The following is a 23,301-nucleotide window of genomic DNA, read 5'->3' as shown; positions in this document are numbered from 1 at the left end:
TGACAGGTATTTACAACTTTGACGGGCAGGTCCTTTTACTGGTGAATAAACAGATTTCAGTCAGGCATGTCTGACAAGTCAATACCATTTCAAGGCAATATAGTGGGGTCATGCAACTCTTTTGGCTGTCAGGTGCTTCATGTACCACCCCCCAGAGGTGTTTCTGCCACAGCTACTGGGCCAAAATTTCCCAGTTAAATTACTGCAATTAATTCATGTGTATTGGGGTCCTGCCTAGACACTAGACGTTTCTGAAGGCCAACAGAAAGGTGTAATGGGCAACTGCTCTCTGAGGGTACATCTACTCTGCACTGTAAGCCCAGGGTTAGTAGAATTTGAGTCCCGGTTTGAACCCTCCACCCTTGTGGGGTCCTAGGATCCTCACTCCAAGCCTTGGGTTAGCATGATGTGTATGTAGATAAGAAGGGGAGTTAGGCTTCAGCCAGAGTTTGAACCCTGGGTTTACATTGCAGTGTAGATATACCCTGACAGTTTTGCCATTGACTTCCATGGAGCAGGGTTAGGCCTTAATTTAGCATTGTTCTAATGCAAGAATTTATTTAATTTTGAGCCCTCTCCCTTACAAAATGGGACTGTCCAATGTAATCTGGATGGAACTGGGACCATCAATACATTGATTCGAATAAACGGATTCTACTTTAAGTAAATCAGTCTTTTGATCCTGCTGTCTAATTTTGCATAGCCTAGGAAACTTTTTAAAAGCACATACCTTAGTAGCCAAACCTTTCAGGGCAGTATTTCTCAATTTGAGCCTCAGCGTTAGTGGGCATTGCAACACCACTCACTCAAATATGGCCCAGCCTCCCGTCTCATAACAGAGGGGCAAGGCAGACCAAATTTCAAGAAGTGGCATTCTGACTCCATGAGTGAGTGGGAAGATTCACCACACTCCCGCAGGAAGTTTGACGTGCCTGTCCACTAGGATAAGAGTGGGCTGGGGAGAAACACTTATTTATTAAAGATTGAGAGCTCTACAGGCCCAACCTGCTCCTCTCTCATGTACTGAAAGGTTTATAACAAAGAGGACACTGGCCATTCATGTTTTAGCTTGCTGGATATTTTTTTTTAATGGAAGATGTGATCAGAGTTACAGTTGAGGCCTGAATGAGGACAACAATACACAACATACATCTTGGTGCAAAATACTGGGAGAATCCAGCATCCTTTTAATAGAGAGAATGCAGGATGGGACTTCCTCTGGTGATGAAAGCACATCACCTGAGATGCATCACACTCCCTCGCCTGACTGTGACAGCAAGGGGGTAAACAGTTTAGTAGGTTACAGTCCCTAAGTAAGGGTTGTGTCAAATAACAGGACAGACACCCTGAGAGAAAGCTGGGCCTTCCCAGGAGGCCTTCAAAACTGCTGACCAACAATACTGCAGAAAATGCTGCATAGGAGACAGACATGGGGAGATGATATTTTATTGACTGGATACCCATGTGGATGGAGAAGCTGGGACCTGGCCACGGCTCCTTAATGGCAGGGATTGGATATTCGGCCCATGAAGATGATGGTGTTGATGGCAACTTCCCGGATGAGTAGCAGGAAGGGCCTGTTAGCATTGAAGATCATTTTGTTCATGGGAAACGAACGCCCCGAGATCATGACTACGGTAGAAGCTGCTGCCTCACTGCCTTCCTCATTCACCTGCCAATCAGATGGAAGATGAGATTAACATACAATCCCCATGTACATAGGACAGATGTGCATGCTGCAGCCCCCACCCCCCTTTACTTCCAGGTTGGCTGGGAGTGCATGAGAGAAAAGTCACGGTCACCTGGCTGTGAAATGCTCACTTCCTCTGTGCAGAGCTCCCAGGCCCTGCTGGCTGCAGGTGGTACACCAGGCTTCTCCACATGGTACCACAGAGCACCCTCCTCTGCTACAGCTAACAGAGGATTTTCAAGGAGCGGTTTTAAAAGGTTTTCCCCATTGTTTTATGGATCTGAAGCACACAGGAGAATACACAAGCATCATCTTATGTGATAAAGTCACGAAACAGTCCTTTACACCTGGTTAACATTCGATGCATCTGGACCTAAGAGGCCAGATTTTCAAACTCATCTGCTTCCAAACTCTGATGTGTATGTTGTGATAGACCCAGGCCAGTTGGGAACAGCAGAGTAGAAGAAGGGAGATATATTGGCCACTGGATAAGCAGTTTTCTGTTCCCTGAGTGACCAGAGCAGGGGCTGCTCCAGGCTAATGAGAACACCTGACTCCAATTAACCTGCTAAGAGTCAGGTGAGGCTGTTAAGTACCTGACTCTAATTAAGTACCTCTGATGCTATAAAAGGGCTCACTCCAGTCAGGCCAGAGGAGAGGAAGTGCGTGTGAGGAACTGGGAGCAAGAGGTGTGCAAGAAGCTGAGAGTGAGTAGGCATACTGCTGGATGACTGAGAAGTACAAGCGTTATCAGACATCAGGAGGAAGGTCTGGTGGTGAGGACAAAGAAGGTGTTGGGAGGAGGACATGGGGAAGTAGCCCAGGGAGTTGTAGCTGTCACGCAAGTGTACCAGGAGGCACTCTAGACAGCTGCAGTCCACAGGGCCCTGGGCTGGAACCTGGAGTAGAGGGCGGGCCCAGGTTCCCCCCAAACCTCCCAACTCCTGATCAGACACAGGAGGAGTTGACCTGGACTGTGGCTTCTACCAGAGGGGAAGGTCTCTGGGCTGTTTCCCAACCCACAGGGTGAATCTGTGAGGCGAGCAAATCAGCCAATAAGCACAGGACCAACCAAGGTAGAGGAGGAACTTTGTCACAATGTGTAACCCCATGATTTCCAGCACATGTGTAAGTATGGTCCTGTGCAAATCAGAGTATGGTCCTGTGAAAAACAGGCCCACAAACCACCTGTGCTATTCTGATCAATACACTGACAATCTTGCATCAACAGGGGGAGAAGGGACTAGTGCCCTGACTCTCAAAGGTTCTTGGGCGCCCGACTCCTACTGGTTTCAGTGGGAGTTCAGCGCCTAGGTACTTTTGAAGACCTGGGCCTAGCTGATTTAGGAGAATCTAGAGATGGAGAAAGATTAATCTAAAATTCTAAATCTGCAACATTAGCTGCGGAAGCAAGACCAGCATCATTTTAAAGAATCCTTATTGAGGTTGCAGGAACAAACTGTCTTGATGTGTAGAAAGAATAGTAAATATGGCAGGCGACCAGCTTGGCTTAACAGTGAAATCCTTGCTGATCTTAAACACAAAAAAGAAGCTTACAAGAAGTGGAAAATTGGACAAATGACCAGGGAGGAGTATAAAAATATTGCTCAGGCATGCAGGAGTGAAATCAGGAAGGCCAAATCACACTTGGAATTGCAGCTAGCAAGAGATGTTAAGAGTAACAAGAAGGGTTTCTTCAGGTATGTTAGCAAGAAGAATCAAGTCAAGGGAAGTGTGGGCCCCTTACTGAATGACTGAGGCAACCTAGTGACAGAGGAGGTGGAAAAAGCTAATGTACTCAATGCTTTTTTTGCCTCTGTCTTCACAAACTAGGTCAGCTCCCAGACTACTGCACTGGGCAGCACAGCATGGGGAGGAAGTGACCAGCCCTCTGTGGAGAAAGTAGTGGTTCAGGACTATTTAGAAAAGCTGGACAAGCACAAGTCCACGGGGCCGGATGCGCTGCATCTGAGGGTGCTAAAGGAGTTAGCGGATGTGATTGCAGAGCCATTGGCCATTATCTTTGAAAACTCATAGTAATCGAGGGAGGTCCTGGATGACTAGAAAAAGGCTAATGTAGTGCTCATCTTTAAAAAAGGGAAGGAGGAGGATCCAGGGAACTACAGGCCAGTCAGCTTCACCTCAGTCCCTGGAAAAATCATGGAGCAGGTCCTCAAGCATTTAGAGGAGAGGAAAGTGATCAGGAACAGTCAGCATGGATTCACCAAGGGCAAGTCATGCCTGACCAACCGGATTGCCTTCTATGATGAGATAACTGGCTCTGTGGATGAGGGGAAAGCAGTGGACGTGTTATTCCTTGACTTTAGCAAAGCTTTTGATACGGCCTCCCACAGTATTCTTGCCAGCAAGTTAAAGTATGAGCTGGATGAATGGACTATAAGATGGACAGAAAGCTGGCTAGATCATCGGGCTCAACGGGTAGTGATCAATGACTCCATGTCTAGTTAGCAGCCGGTATCAAGTGGAGTGCCCCAAGGGTCGGTCCTGGGGCCAGTTTTGTTCAATATCTTAATTAATGATCTGAAGGATGCCTAGGACTGCATGATCAGCAAGTTTGCAGATGACGCTAAACTGGGAGGAGTGGCAGATACACTGGAGGGTAGGGATAGGATACAGAGGGACCTAGATAAATTAGAAGATTGGGCCAAGAGAAATCTGATGAGGTTCAACAAGGACAAGTGCAGAGTCCTGCACTTAGGATGGAAGAATCCCATGCACTGCTACAGACTAGGGACCGAGGGGCTAGGCAGCAGTTCTGCAGAAAAGGACCTACGGGTTACAGTGGATGAGAAGCTAGATATGAGTCAACAGTGTGCCCTTGTTGCCAAGAAGGTTACGGCATTTTGGGCTGCATTAGGAGGAGTGTTGCCAGCAGATCGAGGGGAGTGATTATTCGACTCTATTTGACATTGGTGAGGCCTCATTTGGAGTACTGTGTCCAGTTTTGGGCCCCACACTACAAGAAGGATGTGGAAAAATTGAAAAGAATCCAGCGGAGGGCAACAAAAATGATTAGGGGGCTAGAGCACATGATTTATGAGGAGAAGCTGAGGGAACTAGGATTGTTTAGTCTGCAGAAGAGAAGAGTGAGGGGGGATTTGATAGCTGCTTTCAACTACCTGAAAGGGGGTTCCAAAGAGGATGGATCTAGACTGTTCTCAGTGGTACCAGATGACACAGGGGTCCCCAATGCGGTGCCTGTGGGTGCCATCGTGCCCGCAGGGGCATCTAAATGCACCCGCGTCCTGGCTGGCGGTCAAGCATCTGCCGAAATGCTGTGAATTTCTGCGGCATTTCGGCAGCAACACCTCTCAATGACGCTGCTTGCCGCTGACAAGCGACATCATCGAGAGGCGGCATTTCGGCGGATGCTCCACCGCCGCCACGGTCCTTCATCTGGCGCCCGCCAGATGAAAAGGTTGGAGACCACTGAGGTAACAGAACAAGGAGTAAGGGTCTCAAGTTACAGTGGGGGAGGTTTAGGTTAGATATTAGGAAAAACTTTTTCACTAGGAGGGTGGTGAAGCACTGGACTGGGTTACCTAGGGAGGCGGTGGAATCTCCTTCCTTAGAGGTTTTTAATGTCAGGCTTGACGAAGCCCTGGCTGAGATGATTTAGTTGCGGACTGGTCCTACTTTGAGCAAGGGGTTGGACTAGATGACCTCCTGTGGTCCCTTCCAACCCCTGATATTCTATAATTACAATCACTGGCTATTGAAATGTTTTAAAGCAAGTTTTATTGTTAAGTAAAAGGATATTTATTGTCTCATAACTTCCCAGGACAAACAACTTTAATATTAAAGCACCGGATCAGAACTGTCTAACTAAAATGACGACATTGCATTTGTTGCCCTGCCGAAACCCTGGATTCACCGCACCCGCACCCCCATTCTTTGGCAGCCAGCCTTACAGGGTATTTCTTGTATAGGCCCAACAATGCTGTAGGGGTCTGATCCAAAGCCCTCTGAAGTCAATGGGAAGACTTGACTTCAACAAGGTTTGGTTCAGCCCCTAGGTTCTTTACAAACTCCAAACCACATGTTCTACTTTGTGCTGTTGGCTTTGGAATTCAATTGTTGGTGGTTTCATTGCCATATCTTCCCCTGCCACAGACTGGAACCCAGAAGAGTCACAGGCTTCGATCGGAGATGAGTGGCACAATTTTAAGTTTATCGGAGGCGAGAGGAAGGAAGGGAAAGGTTTTTGCTGTTAAAAAGACTAAACAAAAAGTTACATTAAAAGAAACAAACTACAGGAGAGCACCGGAAAGCAAGGCTTACCTCAAGGAAGGCTTTGTGGAAAGCATCAGACACATACAGGTCTGTACGGCCCTCTGCAACTATACCTAAAAAAACCCAACAAGCCATAAACAGACAGGGAAATTCAAGAACAGCTTTTTGAGAAGACAACACTCTGAGCACCAAAGCATTTTGCTCTCACACAGAAGGAGTTTGAGGCAGACGATGACACTTATGGGGAAAGGGCAAATGAAATGAGGACAAGGGTCAAGCTAAAGATCCAAATTCCGCCCTGCTGCCACTGTATTAGGATTTCCCCTGACGTCACTGTGGGCCCAAGTGTTCGTATCTAAGGGTAGATTTGGGCCCTTAGCACTGAACAATTTGCAGGCAAGTTTAGTGCTGGTGGAAGATGCCAATCTGGCAATCCTTTCTCTGTAGATTCAACCCTGACCCACACAGGCCAACCCTAGGATCAGAGGGGACTTTTCCCCAGTGGTGTCTCTGGATTTTGTGATCAGGACACTTGTGCACAGCTCAGTGGAAAAGCCACTACAGTTCTAGCACTGCTTTCAAGTATCTGGCCCCCCTCCACACAGTGCTGCTTCATTTCATTTCCCTCCCTCTGCTCTCAGTGTGGGAACCTGCCAGGACTGACCTGGCAGCTTGGCACTTTCAGGGCTGAAAAGATCCACCAGCCCCATGTGCTGCAGCTTCTCCTTCAAGCTGAAGTTGTCTTCGATGCGGAAGTGGGGGAGGTAGACAGAGAGTAAGATCTCCTCCATAGAGCCCAGCCAGCCCTGCAGCCGTTCTGGTGTCAGGTCCCGCTCCACTTCTCCAAGAGATGTGCCCATGGTTGGCAGGATGAGAACCATGGTGATGTCATCCCCTTTGTACGGTAGCTCCACCACCTGCACGTGGTCGCTGGGGACAGAGACGTGACGGAACTTGTTCTCCTGGTACATCATGGGGGTGGCACAGATCTGGCCGTCGCTTCTATAGAACTTATCCCTTTTTGTGTTCTGAGCAGGGAACTTAGATTTCCAGTGCCCCTGGGGGACCATAAAGACAGACAGTTATCAGCCACAGATCCAAGAATCCCAGCCCCATGGCCCAGTGCACGCTGAGCCATGGGGGAATCAGTGCATTGCTCTCACCTCTTCAAAAAGGGACGTTCTCCAGATCATCATTGGCTTCCCATTTGTTACTAGCAGCACCTCCCATTGTCCATGCTAGTGATAGGAAGGACTAGGGGCAGTTTTGGCTGTTGCAAAACTTCAACAAGGATTCCGTTTTTCAGAAGCAAACTGAGATCAAGATCCCATTGAACCTGAATCCCCCAAAGTTTTGTAAGAGAAGGAGCTGGCTCACCACTGTTGTGGTGAATAGTGCTTTGCATTTCTGTAGTGAACAAATGAGGTTAGCCTCACAACCTCCCCCCACACCCACAGTGAGGAGGCGGCTACGGATAGGGAAATGGACACAGAGAGGCTAAGTGACTTAGCTGACACCACATAGCTCAGTGGCAGAGCTGGTTACGGAACAGACAACTCCCCTATCCCGGAAGGATGCTCTTCAGCCCCCCCCCCCCCACCTCCCTGAAATGGAATTGATGTACAGAACTCACTGGCTTGTCCCCAGTTGTGCTGATTGTTGACTGTGCATCTCACCACAGCTTGGGAAATGAAATCAGAGTGGTCAGATGTACTTTCAGGGCTGTAGAATTTGGAGCTAGATTCAAATTTCAGACCCTTGCCATATCTTAGGGGTGTTTGGATCTGAGATTTTGGCACAACCCAAATAGGGGCCAGGCAAGGAATTCTGGTCTGGATTCCAGACCTCTCCCCACAACACAAAGATCAGGGATGAGAAGGTCCAGGTTTTTGGTTTGGTTTGCACCCCTCTCTCCCTTATAGTGAGCTTCACTTTTAAGTTCTCTGTCCCAATGTTGGTGTGTCTGGGTTTTCACTGCTGTCCCCTGAGTCATCACAGCTGACAGGTCTGAGCCAGCATCTTCGTTTCTTAAAGCTTCAGTGTGTCTGGGCTAAGAGTGTCATCTACTGACTTCTCATCACCCCACCCAAAGCCTGGCTATAGACTTCCCCTCTCCCCAGGGGAGCAGATTTCCCTAGGGTTGTTTCCCGTACCTTAAAGTAAATGGTGTTGACCAGCACCAGGACAGTGAGGTCATCAATGGCTCCCTCAGGGATCACGTCAGTAATGCGCTTCTCAGTTTTATTAGCGATCCACTCATTAATTAGAGTCCTGGACTGCTCCGGCTTTTCCTGGAGGAATAGACCCAAAACAATAAGTTACATGGGGATTTTCAACACCCCATTGTCTCTCTCTGTAGGAGGCAGCCACCAAGAAGTGGGGGGGCATGTTCCCCATGCAGACAGTGTGTTCTGAGCACCATGCTACAATACTCAGAAGTGAGAAGCTTGTAAATGGATGAACCAGATTCTGAGCTTAAAGCAGGTTCGGTCAGTAGCAAAACTGTGCTGCATTCAAGCACACTCAAGTCATACGCAGCCCCTGGTTCACAGCACCCACTAGGTCGCTCAAGTGAGGTAAGGGAGAGAATTTATCAGCAACAGCACAAGGATTTGGAAAGGGATAGAAACCAAAGTCCTTCAGACTCACTTTGAAGTTCAAGGGCCAGAGTTTGGCTCCATAAACCACCTCACTGATGTTCTGGTAGGTCTCGTTGAAGGTCAGAGATTTCTCCCCAAAGAGACGATTGGCCGACACCAGCTCTGAGGATTTGTTGGCCTTCTTATAAAGCCGGCAATTCAGCTTGGCAAAGAAGAAGTGGATCTGATCAGATGTCTTCTCTGAAATGGTGTCAAACCGGAAAACCTAGGGAACCAAAGGAGAGAGACGGAATCACAGACATGGCTCCCCATTTCCTGTAGCCACAGGCAGAGGGGACAGGCTGATAACTACTCAATAACTCCACAGACACAGGCACACTGGACCACTCACTCTGGACTTGGTGAGAGCTCTTGGTTTGTTTGGTTTTATTCACATGGAAGCAGAGATAGGCCTGATCCAACCCCCTGGATAGGGTCTGGAGATTTGTGGAGTTTAGACACATCCACAAACTTTTCAGCTGAGCCCATCTCACTGCATGAAAGCTGGGTGCAGCTGTGCAGAAACAAGGCTTTGAACTGTCCAGAATACAAACACCATTTAACAAAGAAAGTCTATATAAAAATCATACGGCTGCTCCTCTTTCTTCTCATCCCCTTCAAAGCACAGATGTCTCCTCTCCCATGCTCAGACTACACCCTGCCCATGCCCCTCCCCAATTGCCCCTTTTGTCTGATCGCTTCTTTTAAGCCTCTACCTTACACCAAGAACAGCCTCACAATTCTCATTCACCAACAGTCCTCCCTCTCTCCTTTCAGGAAGCGAGTGGAGCCCTTATGGCTGCTGCACGTGGAATCAGGAGACCTGGATTCTTTTAAATCCTGGGCACTAGCCTGGGAAACATCTCTGCTGCAGGATTTCTGCACGACTTTGGGCAGGCCACTAAGGGTTTGTCTACCCAGGAAATGTTTCTAGTTATACCACCAGTATAGTCACACCACTGCAATCATACCAGTAACTATCCATGTGGACATGCTTATTCAGGAATAAGAGTCCACCTGGGGTGTTACACCAGTGTAATGACAGTGGTTTAAATTCCTTATTTACACTAGTATAACTTTCCCAGGCAGACAAAGCCCTAGCCTCCCTGGGCCTCAGTGCCCCTTCTGAAACTTCCATACCTCACAGGGGCATTGGGAGGATAAATACATTAAAGATGGTGAGGTGCTCAGATAGGACAGTAATGGGGGTGCATCTAGGTACCTTAGACAAATGACTCCGCTACAGAGGAAACTGGTGTCAGCCAAAGAACTAGCACATCTGGCTCACAGTCCTGTGCCTCCCAGAGCACACCTCTCACTGGGTTAGTCAAAGCGGAGCAGTACAAGCCAAATGAACAGAGTTAGAATCCTAATATAATTGCGGGCTCAAACAATCTGCCATTCGGGTAATGGGTGGATCTTGTTTCTGGAACTGCCGCTTTGCTACGGCCCATGCAATCATTTACTCATGAGGCAGGAGCACTTACCTTGCTGCAGTAACTTCTGCTTTGAGATCTAATGCCAAATACAAATGGGCACAAGCCATTTATATTCTCAGCTGTACTCCCCTCTATTGGCTTCTGTCCCATGGAGTTTTCATACACGCTATGGAGGAGCCCTCTGAAAACTAACACTGCCATGGCCCCAGTAGGAACTAGAGACCCTGAAAGTCACAAGAGTTACAGCTAGTGACACATGCCTGAAGTGCCCTTTGCTGGCTATTGTGAGAACCAGAAACCCCTGCTCCTCTCTTCAACTGCTCTGTGTCAGCTTTATTTTCAGTTTTTCCAAAGAGACGCTCATGCCAGTGGAAGCTCGTTTCACTCAGGCCACCCGAGAGTCACCACCCAGGAACAACTGGATGTGGATCTGGAGAATGCCCTTGAGCTGGCTCCAGGGAGATGCCTCAGGCACCTTTTCATTGATTCATATTTTTGCTAATGGGATCCCTAGCAAAGTGAAGACACTGAGCCTGTCTTCCAAATCTATTGCGAATGGTGCTAGCTTAGCCGTGCACCGTTGGAAGCAGTTGCACATGTGAGCTCACAAGGGGCTGCATCCAGCCGCATTAGCATCAATGGGACTTATGCCATTGACTTCAATGGGAGCGGGATCAGCCTGAGGTTCATTAGAAGCACTCTGGTGGGACCACTCAGTGGTTAGCACCATAGATTTCCCTAGGGCAGGCACAGACTGTGATAGAAGACCCTCAGTGCAGTTAAGTGCCTTGAGATCAGTAAGGCACTCAGTTTCCTGGATATTGGGTGATGCTGTGAATTTGTTTTATATGAACACAGAAGTCAGTGTGTGGTCTCCACCATAGGCGGCAGGTTTGTATAATTTTTGGTGGGGCCCAAAATGGTGGTGCCCCCCGGCTCCCGCCCTGTAAGCCGATATAAAATGAAGCTACAACGCGTCAGTGCCACAAGATTACAAGGGTCAGTTAAAAGTGGAAAGTCAGAAGCAGCACTTGCCTACTTCAATATACAGTATTATATTTTGTTGCACCTGTTGTGATGAAGTGGGAATGTTCTTAATATTTTCTCTGAAATCTGTGTGGGTGCCTCAGTTTCCCCTGCAAGATGCCAACTGAAGGTGTTGGGGACAAAGATCAGGTGGCCTCCTTGTCCAGAAGAGACACAGAGGCCAGAGGAGGGAGTGTCAGTTTGGAGCTGGCTGGGGAAATGGGGAGAGACCCAGAACTTGGTTCTGGGCTCCCCACCCCCCAAGATGGACCTGACAGAGGGGTTCTGTTTTCTGTACCAACAAGCTCTGTTTAAACTGTGTTCCCGTCATCTAATAAACCTTCTGTTTTACTGTCTGGCTGAGAGTCACATCTGACTGCGGAGTTGGGGTGCAGGGACCTCTGGTTGCCCCAGGACCAGCCTGGGCAGACTCGCTGTGGAAAGTGCATGACGTGGAAGGGCATGCTGAATGCTCCGAGGTCAGACCCAGGAAGGTGTAAGCTTCTTGCCCTGGAGACAGTATGCTCCGAGAGAGGAGGCTCCCCCAGAGTCCTGACTGGCTTTGTATGGAGTTGTTCCAAAGCATCACAGCATCCCCTTCCACACCATGCACTTCCCAGAAGTCCGCACAGGCACTGACACTCCCTCCTCCGGCCTTTGTCTCTTTTCCAGGCATTAGGAGGCCACCCGATCTCTCTGTTCTCCAACACCTTCAGTTGGCACCTTGCAGGGGAAACTGATTTGGGAGAAATGAAGTAAAAGCTGCCCAAACCGAGCTTGAGCACTCCTGAATTTTGAGGTGTTCAAATCTGGAAGGCAGGTGCTGGGGGTGGGAGAGGGCTGTGGGCTCCATGGGGGAGCATGGCAGCAACTGTCTGGAGCTGCAGGGAGCCAGACACGCTGGTCTGAGTGGCACAGTAAGCGGTTTGGGGGGTTGGAGATGAGGTAGGGAGTTCCGGGGGGCAGTCAAGGGACAAGGAGCAGGGGGTGTTGGATGGGGCAGAGGTTCGAAGGGGCAGTCACAGGACAGGCAGCAATTGGATAGGCATGGGAGTCCAGGAGGTTTATCAGGGGACAGGTAGGGGGTGGGGTCCTGGGGGGAAGTTGGGTGGGGTCTCAGGAGGGGGCAGTTGGGGACAAGGAGAAGGGAGGCTTAGATAGGGGCTGAGGTCCCAAGGGGCAGTTAGGGGCAGGGGTCTCGGGAGGGGGTAATCGGGGAACAAGGACCAGTGGTGCTTAGATAGGGGGTGGAGGTCCTGGGGGGCAGTTGGGGCAGGGGTCTGGGGAGGGGGCAATCAGCGGCCAGGGGCTGGGATTCAAAGGGCTCTGGGCTGCCTGCAACCGGGGGGGAGCCCAGAGCCTTTTAAATCCCAGCCGCGGCCGGGAATCAGAGGGCTCTGGGCTGCCGGCAGCGCAGAGCAGGGGAGAAACCTAGCTCCAAATATTGCTGGAGCAGAGCCCCTGTCTGTGAATATTCCTGGGGCTAAAGCCCCAGGAGCCCATATAAGTTGGCGCCCATGGTCTCCACCTCATCCCTTATTCATTCCAGGAGGTAGCCTTTGTCCGGCAGCATTTCCATGGAGCGACAGGAGAATTATTTTCCTGGGGTAGGGGCATCCTGAGTTTGGGCTGCTGTAGGAACAGGGAGGAGCTAACACTAACCCCATGCCCAGGTTAGAATGATCTATCCCTGCATGTCTAACATTGCCTAGCTACATATTGTCAGGTCCACTAGAAGCCAAGTATTTGACTTCTCCTCTGTGCCCCTTGAAAAGTTTCCCGCTCCTCCATATGGAGTCAATAGGCCCGAACCCAGCATGCATCAGAAGAATTTACTCCAACCACTGGATCTAGGAGTTGGGATTCCGAACAGACCAGGGGAAAACCAGCCTGGAGCTTCCTGCAGTGCTCTCCAACAGGAAAGGTGTCCTGACAAGGGGCTTGTTTAGCCGAGAGGTCTCTCTCTCTCTAAGCAAGGAAATGTCCTGAGTGGAGGAGCCCAAGAGAGATTTATCACCGACAAACAGCTGGCAGCTCTAACCTCAGTTGTTAGGACAGCAACTTGAAGAAGCTGAGATGGTGCCACTCACCTCCATGAGCTGCTGGAGGGTGTTACCGCAAGCACCGAGTTTGGTCATCGCAAAGGCTGTGGAAATGCTGAGGGGTGACATGAAGATGTTTTCATTGTCATTTTTGGAGTCTGCCAGGTATTTGTAGAATTCTGTGGCGAAGCGAGTGTTGGCCTTTGATAACTCCCAGACACGGGGATTAGTAGATTCTGGAATCTTCTCCTTCACTTGCTCCAACCCTAGCCCCTCACTCTCCTTCTTCTCAGGGTTACGGTAAATGCACATGGGATTCACTGGGATATCCCTTGGCTTTGCAGTGCAGATATCTTCCACAGGGTGGTACTGAGGAGCTACTGCACCCCAGAGGCTGATGATCAACCACATGAATAGATGCATCCTCCTGAAACCAGAAAGAGAAGTTACAATCCAGCTGCAAGCTTTGCATGAGCCATCCCTCCAAATGGACTCATGGACATAACAGCCACTGTATCCGTCTCCTCTCCAAACTCACTAGTCCCATTGTAAACAAGGGCGGCTCCAGGCACCAGCACACCAAGTGCGTCCTTGGGGCGGCCTGCCAGTCGCCGTGAGGGCAGCAGTCAGGCTGCCTTCGGTGGCATGCCTGCAGGAGGTCCGCCGGTCCTGCAGCTTTGGCGGTGAGTATGCCGAAGGCGTGGAACCGGCGGACCTCTTGCAGGCATGCCACCGAATCCGCGTGACCAGCGGACCTCCCGCAGGCATGCCGCTGAAAGCCGCCTGCCTGCCATGCTTGGGGCAGCAAAATACATAGAGCCGCCCCTGATTGTAAACTTCATATGGAAATCATTCTATGCCTCAGGGCTGTCGATTAATTGCAGTTAAATTCACATGATTAACTCAAAACAATCGTGATTAAAAAATTAATTGCAATAAATTGGAGTTTTAACAGCACTGTTAAACAATAGAATACCAATTGAAATGTATTAAATATTTTTGGATGTTTTTCTACATTTTCAAATATATTGTATTTTGTGTTGTAATTGAAATCAAAGTGTACAGTGCTCACTTTATCATTTTTACAGTGCAAATATTTGTAATAAAAAATAAACAAGACCAGGGGCAGCTCTAGGCACCAGCAAAGCAAGCAGGTGCTTGGGGCAGCCCATTTGCAGGGGCAGCAGGGATCCAGCATGGGAGCTGAGAACCAACAGGGGGCCCTGGGAGCTGTAGTTCCTTGGTTAGCTCCCTGCCTAGAGAGCCAGCCCTGGAGCAGGGAAAGAACTACATTTCCCAGCATTCCCTTGGCCACTATCAACAGGAAAGGGAGGGAGGGAGCTGAGACCTCATGCTGCAGCCTGCTGTGAATGGAGAGCTGCACTGTGAAGGGTAGGGATACCATATTTTAACATTCAAAAAATAGGACACTCCACGGGGAGGGAGGTTAGCCCTGCTCTGCCGCCATCCACTGCCTTCCAATTCCAACCCCCTGACTGCCCCCCACAGAAACGCCAACCCATTCAACCACCCCTGCTCCCTGTCCCCTGATCACCCCATCCCGGGATCCCTGCCCCTAACTGCCCGTTGGAACCTCACCCCCATCTAAACCTCCCTTCTCCTTGTCCCCGACTGCCCCCTCCTGAGACTACTCCAACTTCCCTCCTAGGACCCCACCCCCTACCTGTCCCCTGACAAACCCCCGGGACTCCCATGCCTATCCAACCGCTGCCTGTCCCCTGACTGCCCCCCCAGAACCCCTGACCCATCTAACCCCCCCTTCTCCCTTCCCTTGACTAATCCTCCGAACCTCCGCCCCATCCAAACCCCCCCCCGCTCCCTGTCCTTTGACTGCCCTCCCCGAACCCTCTACCCCTTCTCCAACCCCCCAGCCCCCTTACCGTGCCACTCAGACCAGCGTGTCTGGCTCTGCGTGGCGCTAGACACGCTGCTGCATACATGCTGCTGTGTTCCCCTGTGGAGCACACAGCCCCCCCCCCGAACGCTGCCGGCGTGGCGCGCTGAGGCTGCAGGGGTGGGGGGGAGCAGGGGAGGGGCTCTGGCTGCTGGAGGCCCCATGTGAGCTGCTCAATCTGGCTGAGCCGCCCTGTCAGCCGCACCGCACTTTGTATTGTGAGAAATCCCGGACCTTTTGAGAGTTTTACAAATTCCCGGACGGCTATTTAAAACCTAAAAACGCAGACAAGTCCGTGAAAATATGGACGTACGATAACCCTAGTAGTATGCCTAAGGAGTAGGCTTTGGCCCAGATATCCCCTTCAGAAGGCTTCCCCAGACTAGATTAGGGATACTGGTGTGACCTCACATTGCAGCCCCCAAAGAAGGAATTGGGTGGACTAAATGGACAGTGCACCTCTCTATCTGAAGCCTAGCAAGGGAGGTACGTGGATCCCACCAGAAGTTAAAATGATAAGTAAGGGAGGGGAGGCTCTGGACCTGGGCAGCTTTAGATACGGTACCAGGCATGTAGGAGGATTTCCACTTCTGAGCCGTGGAAGCAGAAATTGACTTTTCCTTTCCAGATTTAGCTAATATTCAGAAAGGGAATCTAGCACCTGCCTTCCAGATTTGAACACCGCAAAATTCAGGAGCTCAACTTGGGCAGCTGTTACTTCATTTCTCCCAAATCAAATACACTGATCCACTGTAACTTGCTGTAGAAAAAGTAGGATAAAGTTGATCAAGAAATGCTTCCCAGTGGTTATTAGGACTGGAATTGCTATTTTCAACAGCCATTCCCTTTTTTTTTTTTTTTTTTTTTTTTAAGTTTTAGTTGTTTAAAAGGAAGACAGTGATATTGCATTGCCAAATTCCCCATAGAAACAGAGTGGAACAAAAGAATAGTAAAGGCACCTCAACTTTTCCTCATTTATGTAGGACAGTCTTATAATATGCATCCAGATATCCTCCAATCACACAAGCTGAAAATTGTTCCACTTTACTGCAGTTCTGTAACCATATGGGAACCAATCCTGTCTGTTCTGTGCACATTCAAAATTCCTGCTGAATGACCCGTCCTGGGAGCAAGTTACCAGTGACCCAGGGCTGGGGCAGAAGGAGGGTGCAGGTGGGAAGCAGGAGAGCCCAGGGCTGGGGCGGCAGGAGGTGCGGGGGGGGGGAGAGCCCAGAGCTGGGGTGGCAGTGGGGTGTGGCGAGGAGCCCAGGGTTGGGGTCAGGGGCAGCCAAATTTTTTTTTGCTTGGGGCGGCAAAAAACCTAGAGCCAGCCCTGAACAAGACAGTATTGTTCAATTCACCTCATTCAGTTACTGTAGTGCAATCTCTATCATGAAAGTGCAACTTACAAATGTAGATTTTTTTTTTGTTACATAACTGCATTCAAAAACAAAAGAACGTGAAACTTTAGAGCCTACAAGTCCACTCAGTCCTACTTCTTGTTCAGCCAATTGCTAAGACAAACAAGTTTGTTTACATTTATGGGAGATAATCACTGTCCCCTTTTTATTTACAATGTCACCTGAAAGTGAGAACAGGCATTCACGTGGCACTTTTGTAGCTGGCATTGCAAGGTATTTACATGCCAGATATGCTAAACATTTATATGCCTCTTCATGCTTCGGCCACCATTCTAGAGGACATGCTTCTACGCTGATGACGCTCATTAAAAAAATAATGCATTATTAAATTTATGACTTAACTCCTTGGGGGAGAATTGTATGTTTCCTGCTGTTTTACACACATTCTGCAATACATTTCATGTTGTAGCAGTCTCAAGTGACCCAGCAGATGATGTTCATTTTAAGAACAATTTCACTGCAGATTTGACAAAATGCAAAGACGGTACCAATGTGAAAATTTTAAAGATAGCTACAGCATTCGACCCAAGGTTTAAGAATCTGAAGTGCCTTCCAAAATCTGAGAGGGACGAGGTGTGGAGCATGCTTTCAGAAGTCTTAAAAGCACAATACACTGATGTGGCAACTACAGAATCCAAACCACCAAAAAGGAAAATCAACCTTCTGCTGGTGGCATCTAACTCTGATTAAAGTGAACATGCATCGGTCCTCACTGCTTTGGATCACTAACAAGCAGAACCCGTCACCGCTATCTGGAAGGGTGGTTGAAGCATGAAGGGACACATGAATCTTTAGCATATTTGGCACATAAATATCTTGCGACACTAGCTATAACAGTGTCATGCGAATGCCTGTTCTCACTTTCAGGTGACATTGTAAACGAGTAGTGGGCAGCATTATCTCCTGCAAATGTAAACAAAACTGTTTGTCTGAGCGATTGCCTGTACAAGAAGTAGGACTGAGGGGACTTTATAGGCTCTAAAATTTTAGATTGTTTTATTTTGAAGTTATTTTTTGTACAGAATTCTACATTCTTAAGTTCAACTCATGATAAAGAGACTAAACTACAGTACTTGTATTAGGTGAACTGAAAAATAATATTTCTTTTGTTTTTTACAGTGCAAATATTTGTAATAAAAATATAAAGTGAGCACTGTAAACTTGTATTCTATGTTGTAATTGAAATCAAAATATTTGAAAAAAGAAAACATCCAAAAATATTTAAATAAATGGTATTCTATTATTAACAGTGCAATTAATCATGATTAATTTTTTTAATCCCTTGACAGCTCTATTCTAAACATTTTCCTAGTCCTTAGCAGGAGATGAGCTCCATGCTCAGTCCCAGCTCTACATTATGTTATTGAAAGGGATAGCTCAGTAGTTTGAGCATTGGCCTGCTAAACCCAGAGTTGAGAGTTCAATCCTTGGAGGGGGCCACTTAGGGATCTGGGGCAAAAATCAGTACTTGGTCCTGCTAGTGAAGGCAGGGGGCTGGACTCGATGACCTTTTGAGGTCCCTTCCAGTTCTAGGAGATGGTATTTCCCATGTTTAAAAAAAAAAAAAAAATTGGGGATATACTAAGTCAGAAGAGTGAGAGGACAGTAAAATGGTCTTTTAAAATGACAGTCCTACGAGGTGCCTGTCCAGTGCCAACTGCTGTATGAAGATCTCAATGCACTTTTACATTCATTAACAGTCACTGTGCCCCTGCAAGTTATGTCAGTATTACTGATCGGGAAATCAGGCCAAGCAGAAAAGGGGCTATCAGAATGTCACTCTCAAGGCACAGGTTAGCCAAACAACGATCACTGACTGATGGTCACACCTCTGCTTGTGCAGGGATTATAAATCCCACCACCTCTTATGTTGCTCTGATCAGCAGTAGCATAGCACCCCAGCCTCATGTAGACACAGTGGAATGCACAGTGTTTAGTACACCTGATTGTAAGGCTTCCATCACTATGGTTTCTACATGCATTGTTACATGGCTTAACACTGGGTTTGATCAGATATCCTATGCACTGCAGCATACAGACCATGCTTCTGTCTAGCTTGAAAGAGAAGGAATGGAAACTTGGCTACTCGCCCAGGACTCAGTACTCCATGGAGAGCCTTTGCAAAAAGATGGGTCTATCTTAGGTTTTCCCATAGTGCCCATCACCACAGTAACCCAGCATGGCATACTTTATGGCTAGGTGCAAAATGAGGTGCATTTATCTAGAGTAATTCCAGAGATACGGTTTCACTAGCAGGAAAGTGTGGCCTCTGGCAGTACAATTTTGACTCAAAGGCATTTGAATTGAATGGTATTGGGAAGGAAGGGTGGCTTTGTGATTAACACAGTGGTCTATGACACAGATCTGAGTTCCATTCCTGGCTCTATCACAAACACTGTGCATGACCTTGTGTAAAAATCACTTAAGATAGGCCTCATCTAGAATGGAGATGATAATCCTTCCTCTCATTCTTTGCTATCTTTTCTCTTTAGATTGCAAGCTCTCCAGGGCCGAAATGGCCTTGTTAGGTGTCTGCAGAATGGCTAGCACAATGATCTTGCTTGAGGGTGGTAGCCACTTTTATTATTTACATCATAATTAACAATGCAGTGGTGACAAGTGCTACAGAGATAGCTAGCAACAGAGTGAAGAGCTGCAGGCGAATAGCCAGGAAAGCTACCCCCAGCGTTAGCTTCTGAACATTTCATTCCCATTGGGAGCAATGAGCAAGGGGTCAAGGCAAGATTGAGATCTGCACCCAAGGATCTCTGCTGTGTACATGGACAGCCAGAACTGCTATTGCTTTCCTTACTTTTAGTTTACCATTTTCACTGGAGAAGGTTTTTCTGAGTATTAGAACTGCTCCACCAATGTTGTATAAGTGACTGATTTTGCATCATATCTCCCATTTCAGGATGTTGGGAAGAGCAGCAGCAAGCTGCAAGCCCCAACTCAGCTCTCAGTCAAGTGCAAGGACAGGGTTATTTACAGGCACAGACATGCTGTCTGTGATAGCCCAATGTCCAAATTTTCAAAGCTAAAAGTCCTTGTAAAGACACGTGCCTTAGTGCCTATCATCATAGTGTCTAGGCATTGCTTTTTCTATAACCAGGCTAAAGCTCAGATGCATTCTTCGGAAGTCAAAAAAAGCTAATAGAATGTTGGGAATCATTAAGAAAGGGATAGATAAGATAGAAAATATGTTGCCTCTATATAAATCCATGGTACACCCACATCCTGAATACTGCATACAGATGTGGTCAAGCCATCTAAAAAAAGATGTATTGGAATTGGAAAAGGTTCAGAAAAGGGCAACAAAAATGATTAGGGGTATGGAACGGCTTCCGTATGAGGAGAGATTAAGAAGACTGGGACTTTTCAGCTTGGAAAAAAGAGACGACTAAGGGGGAATATAAGTCTATAAAATCTTGACAGGTGTGGAAAAAGTAAATAAGGAAGTGTTATTTACTCCTTTTCATAACACAAGAACTAGGGGTCACCAAATGAAATTAATAGGCAGGAGATTTAAAACAAAAAAACCCTGTGGAATCTTTGCCAGAGGATGGTGTGAAGGCCAAAACTTTAACAGTTCAAATAAGAACTGGATAAGTTCATGGAGGATAGGTCCATCAACGGCTATTAGCCAGGATGGGCAGGGATGGTGTCCCTAGCCTGTTTGCCAGAAGCTGGGAATGCATCACTTGATGATTACCTGTTCTGTTAATTCCCTCTGGGCACCTGGCATTGGCCACTGTTGGAAGACAGGATACTGGGCTAGATGGACCTTTGGTCTGACCCAGTATCATAAGAACATAAGGCCAGTGAATTCCACATACGTGGGGCCCTGGCAATACAAACCTTACTGAAAGGTGCTCAGATACCACTGCAAAGGGCATGGATGCAAACCTAAATAGAGCAGAGAAGATTGGCTGGTCCTGCCTTACTCCAGTGGTCATGTTTTAAATACAGATGGTGGAATTCTAGTCTGACTGCAGTCAATGGCAAAACTCCCATAGGTAAGTTGTTGGTATTTTTGCGCGCCCTTCTAGCCTAATGCTGGAGTGGCAGGGTCAGGTAGAGAATTGCTTAATCAGCTCAAAATTGCAAGGCTCCAAGCAGTCTCTTGCATTGATCATGGGAAGTTCAAGAGTCAACACCCAGAACACACTTTAGAAACCTCCTCCTCCTCCCCCCACACCAGAGTCAGGGTCCACATATCCCAGTAATTTTCCATTCCAGTACCTTTGCTCAACAACGTTGTCTTCTGACAAAGGGCAGCGTTCACAAGTGTTACAAACTTATGGATAATTCTCTAACAAACATGCCAGAGGTGTGCTCCCTCCACACCATGCTAGAAGTAGCGCTAAGAAATCAGTCACTATTATTTGCTTCGAGTGTTTGAAAGCTTAACAAATATTAAGGAGCTTAAGCCTTTGTGGAATTGCTCCCACCAGAGCTTTTTTTGTGTGTGTGAAATTCCCAGGAAAAGTAGGTGCCCCACTGAGGTCCCCAACCTGAGGCGTACAGCATTTTAGAGAGACGAGTGAGATAAAGCCAGGACTTTCCAAACCTCCTTGAAACAACTGCTCCCCACTTTACAGTTTAAGAAGTGAAGGGTTTGCAGGCATTATAGTGAGCAGCACATGGCGTAACCAGGATCTCTAGGCAACCTAGACAGAACTCTACAATTACAGCCCCTCAGCACTACAGTCAGGGATCCCCCACAGACAAGCAGTCCAGCGATGGCTGGAGTGTGTAGATTTCTACAAAATGGGATGAGTCCATGAAAAACCATGTTAATGAACATGAAAATCTCATTGGAAGCAAGCAGGACTGTGGAACCAATTCCTCTTACCTTGTGGTGTCTCAGATTCCTCGCCTATAGGACGTGATTTGCAACGTACAGTGACAGGCACGCTGGCTTTAGAGCAGGGAAAGATCAGAGACAAAGCTAGTCAATAGTTGCTTCTGCACTGAATTTCTGCACTCCACCAAAGCTCAGTCAAGTCAGGGGAGAAAGGGAGGGAAGAAGTGGGATGTTGAGGTCAAAGGTTGATGACCAATCGTGGAAGGTTAAGCAAAGAGTTGAACAAAGCAATGTTTGATCTGAAAAAGGTTTTAAAGTTCAGTCTGATGAGGGAAAGTTTGGTCACCTTCTCCACACAGACTTCAGGGCTTCCCAATTCTGGCTGATAAAACACACAGAAGTTTTCCAGAATTCAAATGATTGTAGATTTAGAAACTTAGCTCAGGCCAAATCCTATAAACTTAAATGGGAGTTTGGGGGTTCTCAGCACCACTGGATGGGGACAGGCCCAGGGGAGGAGAGAAAATCATTTGTAGGCCTTGTAACTGAAAATAAAACTTTCACCATAAGCAAAGGAAGGCATTTGTCATTGGGAATGCGTATTTTCCACCAGGGTAAGAAAAGCACATTTGTATTACTGAGGAATTAGCCCTTTGCTGCAGGACAGGTTGATAAGAGCCTGGCCCAATGCACCCTAAAATTCACAGATTCCCAGTGACCGTAGTGGGTGTTGGAAGGGCACCAATTAGAAAGTTATGGTTGCAGCAGAATTGTGATATAAATAAATATCCATGTACACAGGGAGCTTGCAGTGGTAGAAGGTAGACTGTAGTGCAGATTTGGGGCCATTTAGCCAAGAGAAAAACCTCTCTCTGCTCCAAAAAGTGATTTGATTTTTAAAATGGACAGGTTTTTACAGCATGCAGGGTTGTTGTAGCCATGTCAGTCCCAGGATATTAGAGACACAAAATGGGTCAGGAGCTCTTTTTTAGTGGACCAGCTTCTGTTGGTGATAGAAGCTTTCGAGCTACACAGAGCTCTTCAGTCACCTTATCGCTCTAGGCTCTTACAGTGCTTTGTTGGATCATAGTCACTGCAACAGGGGGAGGCCCCTAAGACAGAAGACATATGTCAAGACTGCATGGGCACTATTCTTGTGTCTGACATGGAAAATGCATTAAATCAAATATTGTTTGCTTTTTGTCTGGTTCTGTGGAGCAGGCAGTTTTTCTCCTGATACCATGCTCTGTCGCACTGGGCAGGTATCAGCATCTCAGGTTTCTCAAGTGAGAGATGGAACTGGTGACACACCCACACTCACCTGATGGCTAAGGCTCAGAAGCATCAGCCATAGTGCTGCTAAGGTCTCCCACCTTCAACTCTAGGGGAGAAAAGTCACCATTCGCAATAGAGAAAATAAGAGGCTTTGTAGAAGGTCTCGCCTAGTATAGATAGGAAGAGCAGACAGGCCTCCAGTGTGTGTCACTCACCTTGGCAGACTGCCTTTTGAAATATTACAAACCTTTGGATATGGCCACACTTTTGTGCAATGCACAGAACACCATGTTGTCCCCACTGACATCGAGGAGGGTGTTGCACATGAAGCAGTGGAGCCATTAGGAGCCCCTGGAACGAAGGAAGGTCAGTCCTCAGACCAATCCTATTCAACTTATTCATAAATGATCTGGAGAAAGGGGTAAAGTTTGCAGATGATACTAAACTGCTCAAGATAGTTAAGACCAAAGCAGACTGTGAAGAATTTCAAAAAGATCTCACAAAACTAAGTGATTGGGCAACAAAATGGCAAATGAAATTTAATGTGGATAAATGTAAAGTAATGCACATTGGAAAAAATAACCCCAACTATACATACAATATGATGGGGGCTAATTTAGCTACAACGAGTCAGGAAAAAGATCTTGGAGTCATCGTGGACAATTCTCTGAAGATGTCCACGCAGTGTGCAGAGGCGGTCAAAAAAGCAAACAAGACGTTAGGAATCATTCAAAAAAGGATAGAGAATAAGACTGAGAATATATTATTGCCCTTCTATAAATCCATGGTACGC

At 47.5% G+C, this 23,301-nt stretch overlaps 1 protein-coding gene across 1 annotated transcript; it reads right to left on the bottom strand.

The window, feature by feature from the left end:
* Positions 1-1,062: 1,062 nt before the first annotated feature.
* Positions 1,063-21,437, bottom strand: SERPINC1 (serpin family C member 1). Its single transcript, XM_045028465.1, has 7 exons — positions 21,282-21,437; positions 13,139-13,517; positions 8,594-8,809; positions 8,098-8,235; positions 6,609-7,002; positions 5,993-6,057; positions 1,063-1,672 (listed from the first exon to the last, which is right to left on the bottom strand). The coding sequence occupies exons 2-7, from the start codon at positions 13,511-13,513 to the stop codon at positions 1,499-1,501; spliced, it is 1,362 nt and encodes a 453-aa protein (XP_044884400.1). The 5' UTR covers positions 13,514-13,517; positions 21,282-21,437; the 3' UTR covers positions 1,063-1,498.
* Positions 21,438-23,301: the final 1,864 nt, after the last annotated feature.

This window comes from Mauremys mutica, chromosome 8 (assembly GCF_020497125.1).
Source record: "Mauremys mutica isolate MM-2020 ecotype Southern chromosome 8, ASM2049712v1, whole genome shotgun sequence".
Classification (NCBI taxonomy): domain Eukaryota; kingdom Metazoa; phylum Chordata; order Testudines; family Geoemydidae; genus Mauremys; species Mauremys mutica.
Note: the sequence above shows the minus strand (reverse complement) of the source record. Positions and strands in the feature narration are given on the sequence as shown.

Coding starts and splice junctions, on each gene's coding strand:
- SERPINC1 (XM_045028465.1), bottom strand. CDS start 13,513: ATGCATCTATTCATGTGGTTGATCATCAGCCTCTGGGGTGCAGTAGCT. Junction 8,810..13,138: donor CCCTCCAGCAGCTCATGGAG/GTGAGTGGCACC, acceptor TTGGTTCCCTAG/GTTTTCCGGTTTGACACCAT. Junction 1,673..5,992: donor TCCACAAAGCCTTCCTTGAG/GTAAGCCTTGCT, acceptor TCTGATTGGCAG/GTGAATGAGGAAGGCAGTGA.